This window comes from Artemia sp. Qi Xiang Cuo, chromosome 19 (assembly GCF_049724085.1).
Source record: "Artemia sp. Qi Xiang Cuo chromosome 19, ASM4972408v1, whole genome shotgun sequence".
NCBI classification, from domain to species: domain Eukaryota; kingdom Metazoa; phylum Arthropoda; class Branchiopoda; order Anostraca; family Artemiidae; genus Artemia; species Artemia sp. Qi Xiang Cuo.
Window position 1 is genome coordinate 34,025,149 of NC_142812.1, and position 9,090 is coordinate 34,034,238.

Genomic DNA, 9,090 nt, shown 5'->3' on the forward strand with positions numbered 1-9,090 from the left:
AGTGAAACTATCTTAATAGCATTAGGACTATAGACTAGCTTTAGAATTTGTATCATAACTTGAAATATTCCGTTGTTCGTTGTTCCGTTGTTCGAATTTCCGGAGTTCCCATTATGGTTTATTTGTTCTTCATATCGAGTAATTAAAAAAATCACTAAGATCCAGCGATTTTTTTTCACCGGGTAGCAACCCCAGCTAGCGGGTCACCAGAAAATCATAGAGAGATGTTTAATCTCTCATTTAAAATCTATTTGTCATGTATACGTAATTCTTATAAATTTTACCATCTGCAAGTGCCATATGACACTAAAAATGACACTTCTTGTGCCATTTCTCAAGGGGTGGAGCTAGTGGGCTACCAGAACAGCATAGAAAGATGTTTCATAGCTCATATAAAAGCTCTTACTCATATCTACATTCTTCCTATAAATTCCGCCATGTGCAAATGGCAAATGGCCCTAAGAAAGACACTTTTCTTAGGGCCAAGAATGACACTTTTGGTGCTATTTCTCAAGTAGAGAAGCTGGGGATAGTGGGCTACCAGAACTGTTTACAGTGATGTTTAATGACTCATTCGAAAGATACTGCTCGTATCTATGTTCCTTTTTATTAATTCTACCATCCGTAAGTGCGATATAGCATTAAAAACAACACTGTTGGTGCCACTTCTTAACATGAAAAGATTGGAAGCATAAAACGATATCATTGCAGCAATTATGGTCCAAAACCCTTAACTGAAGGCTTACAAGAACATCTCCCGCATACACCCCCTCTAAGCCTCCTTAGTAAGTTACCCAATTATGATCCTAGAAACATCAATATATTAAATTATATTAACAGAGCCGTAGTCCAGATAGTAGAGCGTTGGACGTGAAGTCAGAATATCAAGCGTTCAATTAGGCCTACTGGTTGGGCATTTTTGCAATCATGGCTTTTCCCCTTCTATTTTGTGTTACAGGTAATTATTTGGTAAAAAAAAAGAAAAAAAAATTGTCTTCCAAATTTAGTAACTAAGATAAATGAGTACTTGAACAAGGTTCAAGTGAACAAAGCAGAATATGATTATTATTCTGACAATTCACTATTTTTCGTAAATGTGATACATTTATTTTATAAACTTGTCAAGCAATTTGATTCAAAAGAGCATGGAGGTCATCCAGTTTCATGGTTTTCAGCTGCATTATTGGTAGATCAATAAATCAACACCCCTACTGGTTGCCACTTGGGGATTGGAGTATTGTATGAATGTGGTTCTGGAACCACTCAAAGTTGTATACTAAAAGAAGGATTGCTTGTTTTTATATATACGTATTCAAATTATTTATTTATTTTTACTATTTAATAGACAGGATAATTTTTTTTTGTGTTTAGCAGGGGGAGAGGGGGATAAGTAAGAGGTGCGAAATTTTCTTATGTTTTGAAAACCTTAAAAATCTTCTTTAGAAAATTAGTTACTTCTAGAATGCCAAGGAAACCGATGCGTGAAGAAAAATCTTGGAAAGTATTTCTTTGTGTGCAGTTCATTTTTAATACAGTATGTATTAGTGTATTTAGAGTGTATTAGTATTTATGTATTAGAGTGTATGTTTTCTTTCCTGCTCCGAATAACATTAAATTACTTAAAACGTTAAACCCAAACCAATGGCGGTTCCTATGTTGGAATACTCAGTTCCATACTAAATTCCTGTTCTCAGTACCTAAACATGTATTGTTTTGTAAAGTATGAACAAAAAACTTTTTGTTATAAACTTGACGTTTTTCAGGAAAACTCCGTTAGTTCCATAAAATTATTGCTCATATTTCGGATAGTACAAGAGCATTAAAAAACTAAGTAGAATCTTGTAATTGCTTGTTGATTTTTCTATTACAATGGATATTTCAACAAACAGTGGATTTACAACATTCAATATTGCAATAGATTTTTCAACATAACCTCCTTCATTGCAAAATCGCTCTTCCAGGTGATGCTTCCATCTCTTTAGACTTTTTTTAGGACAATCTAGAGATTCTTTCAGTCTTCTAAAAAGTCCTAGAAGCACAACTCCTTCACAATCATTAAATAAAAAAAACAAGTTTTTTCAACTGAAAGTTAGGAGCAACACTGAAACTTAAAACAAACAGAAATTATTACGTATATAAAGGGGGTTGCCCCTTCCTCAACACCTCGCTCTTTGAGCTGAAGTCTGTCAGTGCTTAAAAAAAAATATTTTATTGATCTAACTAAACGGCCCCTGTACTTCAGGAGTCTGTATTAAAGAATTGGGACAAAATTCAAACTTTACCGTAAAGATTTAGGTGCTGAGGAGGGGCAACCCCCTTTATATACGTAAAAATTTCTGCTCGTTTTCAGTTTTAATGTTGCTCCTTACTTTCAGTTGAAAAAACTTGTTTTTTGTTTGATTTCTGATCGGTTTTTAAATAATGCCAGGAAATCTAGCCCACCTCCGTGGAGAAGCCCCCTCCCACGGAAATCTCGTCTAGACAATTCAATCCCGGTGATAATTTACCCCGGAAAGTTACTCTTAACCAATCTGCTCGTAAAATTGAGACGGAAAAGAGAAAGCAAGACATGTAAAAAGAATTTTGTATAAAAGTTCTGGCAAACTCTCCGTTCGTATAATTCCCCCTGACAAGTTCACTCCCTGGAAACTTTCCTTCCCATGGAAAATTCCTTCAAGGAAAAACACCCAGCAGAAAATGTGTCCCCCTCACCCGAAAATTATGCCTTCATCCCAATAATAAATACTATGCGCAAATAATGGGCAAGTTTTATAACTTAGAGACGTTTGCCCTTGGGCTGTGGGGGGTCATGTTATACCCAAAGGCATAGCAATTGGGGCTTTCAACTATGATGAACAAAATGGCTATCTCAAAATTTTGGTCGGACGACTTTGGGAAAAAAGGGATGGGGGAAGGGGCCTAGTTGCCCTCCAGTTTTTTTGGTCACCTAAAAAGGGCACTAGTACTTTTAATTTCCGTTTTAATGAATCCTCTTCCGATATTCTAGGACCACCGGGTCAATACGATCGCCCCTGGGGAAAAAACCAAATAAACAAGCATTCGTGATTTTTTTTTTCTGGAAAAAAAAATCCACATTGTTGCAAATAGGAGCTTGAAACCTATACAGCAGTGTTCTCTGATACACTGAATGGGTGTCATTTTCATTGAGATAATGAGATTACTTGATTTTTAGGGGTTGTTTCCCTTTAAAAAAAAAAAAAAATCAGGAAAATTTTCTTAGGTTCGGAACCTTTGATGGGTAAAATTAAACTTAATGATATTTATATACTTGAAATCAGCATAAAAAGCTGATTCTTTTGATATCTATTGGTATCAAAGTTCCGTTTTTTAGAGTTTTGGTTACTATTGAGCCGGGTCGCTCCTTGCTAACACTTATCACGAACTGTTTGATTTAGACGGTTGCCATTACCTTGTTGACGAAAATTTCACAAATTTTTGGAATGCCCCGGGTATTATTGCATTTTCTGGTACCGTGAAAGTAAATTCGGATCCATGAGTCAAAATTGATTACTAGTATGCAGAATTGATCATACTAGTAATCAGAATTGAATATTAGTGTGCAGTTCATTAGATAATAGAAGAGTGCATGTTTTCTCGTTAGTTCGAAAAAATTCGGAACTATATTGGATGAATCAGGAAGATTTAACCTATAAAACTTTTGTAATCCTTTTATGATGAAAGGCTCGAGAGCTAGATAGTCTCCATGAGGGGGAAAGCTGGTAGATCTTTTTCAGAGCTGTATAAAAATGATTATTTTCATCTTTTGATGATAATCTATCAGCCTAGGGCAGAACTAAGGCAGATAGTTATACAATAAGGGTGATTTAGATAGTCTAACACTTGAAGGCCACTTGGGCCACTTGAAGGCTATTGGAGACCAAAAATGATTAAAAGATTTATGATCGATCATGTCCACAGGATTTGAAAGCGATTGGGCGACTAAGATTTCTAATTACCAATGTTTTTAATAAAAAACGAGCAAAGATTGATTTAAAAAAATCTAAGCAAAGTAAAGAGCGAGGTTGGAACTTAAAGCGAACAAAAAGTATTACTTCACGGTTTATCAAACATATATTAATAAAATTAGTACAAATAAACCAAGTGATGATATTTCCCTTTATTTGTAGGATTATAGGAAACTAGCACTTTCCTGAAAACACAAAAGCCAAGTAAAAAAAGAATACTTATTTAGAGTCAAAAGTGATTACGTTGCATCACAACAACAAATTAGTCTATAAAGCTTTTCATAGTCGTAAACCAGCTGTGATATCGGTAACTTTCAGTATAAAATAAAAAATTTCTGAAAAAATTATTTTAGCTGGTCTTACAATTTATAATACCAATAGTGAGTAATATACAATATTAAATTGCATAAAGAGTGCTTCAATATTACTAGAAATCACGAACAAATGAGCCATAATATGAACTAACCATAATATGAACTCTGGAAATCTGGTTATTCTCTCTATACAACGGCGACTTTCAAGCTATGAGACAAATTCTAAAACTGGTCTATGGTCCTAACCTTATCAAGATGGCTTCGCTTCGAGCCTGTCTACAAAATAATCATGAAATGTTCCTAAAATGCTTAATTCCTAATTTAGCTAAAATGCTAAATTCCTAGGGAAATATCACTAGTTGGTTGTAGGCTATACATATATATATATATATATATATATATATATATATATATATATATATATATATATATATATATATATATATATATATTAGATAGACCGTGAAGTAATAATTTTTGTTCGTTTTGTGTTCCAACTTCGCTCTTTACTTCCCTCATAAAAACTTTGTTTTTATTTAATAGCTTCCCTCAGGTTCAACTATTGATAAATGAATCGAGATGTCTGCTGCAACGTTTTTGATAAGATATTTTATTTGTTTTTGATTTGTCATGTTTAATTTCACAATTAATATTCACGTTATTAATCCTGCACAACAGGCAAGCAATTTCTGAATTAGAATATTGGCACCGGCATAACAGGTAACAGGTAAGAAGTCATCTTTCCAACTTTTCCCATCTGCCAATAATATCTAGTCTTTCGCTTTTCATGCTCTCAAATGTCTCTATTTCATTTCTGGTTAGGTGGCTAACAATGAGAAATCCCTTCGTGACTTAACGAATTTAGTATGTGGAAATGACAGATTTATTATTTGTAAACAATCTTTTTTGTTGGCGATTCACACTCTTCGGGACTTTCATAAAAGATAGTGAATGCTGAAACTGAAATTGTAAACGCTTCATACATTTACATCTGTAGTTTTGTATTGTAACCGCTTTTCAGATTCAACTTTGAATATTGTTATAAAGAAGCGTGCGAATATACCGTCGTGCCAAAAACAAAAATGATATTTCGTGCTTTTGTTCAAGAATGAATTAAAAACATGTGTTTTTTTCTGATTGTCCTCTCTTTTGTCTGAAGAACATTCCCACCTTGCTTCTCAAAAAAACTAAAAATAATGAACTACTGAACAACTGAAAACCAAGCTCATTTGCTTTTTAAAGAATTACAATTGTTTAGTAATATTTATTGATTTCATGATCGGTAAAAGACTATTGAGAGGTTTATAAATCAGTCTTATATTATCTGCTTCTTATTTTCTGCATCCAACATATATCAAATAAATCAAATGGTGATACTTCCCTATTTTTGTAGGATTACAGAAAACTAGCGCTTTACTGAAAAAACAAAAGAATAATATAGGATTTATGGTACGGTAAAAGTAAACCTTTTAATGGCACTTTTAACAGTATAAAAGTAAGGCATTTTCAGATTGTTGATTTGTTTATTTTTTCGTTTAATTTGGCATAACTTCTGCACAATGAGCTCAGTTCAATGATTGACTGTCGTTTTGGATCTGAAAAGGAAGTTTCATGATTACTTTGTAGACAAGTTCGAAGTGAAGAAATCGTATTAATAGTAGGACTAAGAATTTGCATGACAACTTGAAATTCTCCGTTTTATAGAGAGAAATAACTAGATTTCCAGAGTTGATATTATTTGGCTGTTGTGAGGCTATGTATTTACTATTGACTCTTAAATCAATATTCTTGTTTTTTATACTTGGCTTTTGTGTTTTCATTAAAGCGCTAAATTTCTGTAGTCCTAAAATCATAGGAAAATATCACCAGTTGATTTATTTGCCTTAATTTTATTTATATATGTAGATAGGCTTTGAAATAATAATTTTTGTTCGTTCTGAGTTTCAACTTCGCTCTTTACTTACCTCGGAAAAACTTTGCTTTTAAATTAATCTATGCTTTTTTTTATTAAAATTTAATTTAGAAACAAAACTGCTATGACCTTTTTTATTTATATGGAGTAATTTCTGTTTATTTTAAGTTTTAATGTTGGTCCTTAGTTTCAGCTGAAAACTTTTTTTTATATAATTTCTAATCACCTCCAATTTAGGGGAGATAAGACCCCTCAACCCTTATGCAGGAGCTGAACTAAGAAACCTTACAAGAATTGAAGAAAAAAAAAAGTTTAGAGTGAAAAAAAATATCAAAACATAGTGACGTTTCTTTTTGTAAACAAAATTAATAAAAAAGAAAAAATAGGCCTGTAATTCTTTGTTTCAACAAATTAAACCTAGTCAGACTTAACAAAAGAAGCTCCAGGCAAGTAGCTTGAACATAGAATGTTACGTGAGAGGACAGGTTTGTATATCGACATACTTGCGGAAAATTTTGCTTGCTCAACAGTAATGCGCCTTTAGGCTTAGTGATTTATTTGACCTGTCGCTAAATAAAAAGCCACTCTAGGGGGGATTATCCCTCCGATTACTTTCGACTATTAAAATGTGCAATAACCCTCTCAATTTGCAATCGAAAGATCCCTTTTTGAAGTTTTACGACAATACTTTCTATAAGACATTATATGCCCCCAGGGCATAAATTGCAACCATAGCCCTGAGGGCTGTGGGGGGTTGTAATACCCAAACACATAATTTACGGAGTCTTCAACTGTGTTCTACAAAATTGCTATATCAAAAAGTTGATTAGAAGTATTTGGGGAAATGATGGGCGGGGGGGAATTCACCCTCCGATCGCTTTTGAATATTAATAAGGGAACTAGTCCTCTCAATTCCCAATTGAATGATCCCTTTTTGAAGTTTTTACGACAACACTGGCAAAGACCTAATATTCAGAACTTCAACTACGTTGAACAAAATGTCTATGTCAAAATTTTGATTGGATGTGTTTGGGGAAATGGTGGGCGTGAGAGGGGCGTTAGTTGACCTCCAATCACTTTCGACTATTAAATAGGGCACTAGTCCTTTCAATTTCCAATCGAATGAGCCCTTCTTGAAGTTTTTACGACGAAGCTTTCTATAAAACCTTATATACCCACAGGACATAACTTACAACTCTTGCGCTGAGGTCTGTGGGGGGAGTATCGTCCTCAAAGACATAATTTCTGGACTTTTTGGAACGGCGCCAGACAAATAAAGACACCCAGAAACTAAAAATTGAGACATTCCACCAAAAGTACTCAGTTGAAATTCAGGATAAGTTTGAATGCCTGGATACACTTGTTGGCCCAGACACGTTCTGGAAGACTTATAAAAAGAGTGTACTAGAAACTGCCACTAATACCGTCTATCGTATGATGTATTCAAAGAAGCCCTGGCTATCGCAAGAAGCGCTGCAAATCATTGAACAGCGCTGGAAAGCGCGGTTGGCTGGAGATATGCCCTCCTACAGACGGCTAAACAGGATCAGAAACAATATTTTTCACCGTGATAAACAACAATTTGTTGATAAAAAAGCTGAAGAACTAGAAGATGCGACACGAAAAGGTGACGCCATGTCGTTTTTCAAGCTTGTCAGAGACCTTAGCGATGGGAAACCACCAAAGATAGGCGCAGTTAAATCCGTCTCTGGCAAAATGCTTGAAGATGAAAACGCGCAACTTAATCGATGGAGGGAGCACTTCGCAAACCTAAACGCCGAAAGTATCAACGTTGACCCCAACCTAATTGCATCCACTCAGCAAACAACATATAAAAATATACCAGAGCCTGATCCTCCCTCGGCAAAAGAGATACAAAATGCCCTGCGGAGAATGAAGAACAACAAGGCACCAGGAACCTGCGGGATCACCATCGAGCTGCTGAAGTTCGGAGGACTTGCAATGCTACTTTGGCTGCACATGCTGTTCTCCCTCATCTGGTCAACCGAATTGATACCTGAAGAGAGGAAGGAAGCAATAATCCTCCCTCTATGGAAGTGGAAAGGTAGCCGTAGCGTTTGCTCAAATTACAGAGGAATCACCCTCCTGTCAGTGCCTGGCAAACTATTCACCATGACTTTGCTGGATAAAAGTATTTAGTTCATTCTTAAGTGCCGCCGGATTCAGCAAGCAGGTTTAATTCCCAACAGATCAACGACCAAGCAGATATACACTATTCGCCAAGTCATAGAGAAAGTCCGTGAGTTGCAGCATACAGCATATATCACCTTTGTTCACTTTAAAGCAGCTTTCGACTCGATCGACCGTGAGTCCCTTTGGCTTATACTAAAACAAACGGATGTCCCTGAAAAATATTGCCTTCTGTTCAAGGTGCTCTACACTGGTACAAAATAATCCGTCCAGGTTAATGGTCGCCGAAGCCTACTATTCGAAATAAATGCTGGTGTAAAGCTGCTGCTGTTTTGCTGCTCCTCAACTTTTCAACGTGGCGATTGATTATGTCACGGATGGAAACACAAATCGGCTCCAATTTGGACTGAAACAGGGTGATAGAGTCCTAGCCGATTGTGACTTCGTAGATGATATTGCCCTGATATGTACTTCTGCAGCTGAACTCGAGGCAGCTCTCAGTACACTGTCGGAAGAAAACCTGAAAGTGGGACTACATATTAGCTGGCAGAAAACAAAAATAATGATCATTGACCCGACAGGAAATTCCGCCAACTCACCAACATTCAACGTATTAGGACACACTATTGAAGTTGTCAAGTGTTTTACTTACCATGGATCTGCCGTCTTGGATAACAGCTCTATTGAAATGGAAGTACAGTCGCACATCGTGAAAGTCACGGCTATT

The 9,090-nt window shown here is 35.6% G+C and overlaps 1 protein-coding gene across 1 annotated transcript; it reads left to right on the top strand.

Moving 5' to 3' along the window:
* The first annotated feature begins 7,649 nt into the window (after positions 1-7,649).
* On the top strand, positions 7,650-8,372 carry LOC148940765 (uncharacterized). The gene has a single exon (XM_089105068.1). The coding sequence runs from the start codon at positions 7,650-7,652 to the stop codon at positions 8,370-8,372; it is 723 nt and encodes a 240-aa protein (XP_088961194.1).
* Positions 8,373-9,090: the final 718 nt, after the last annotated feature.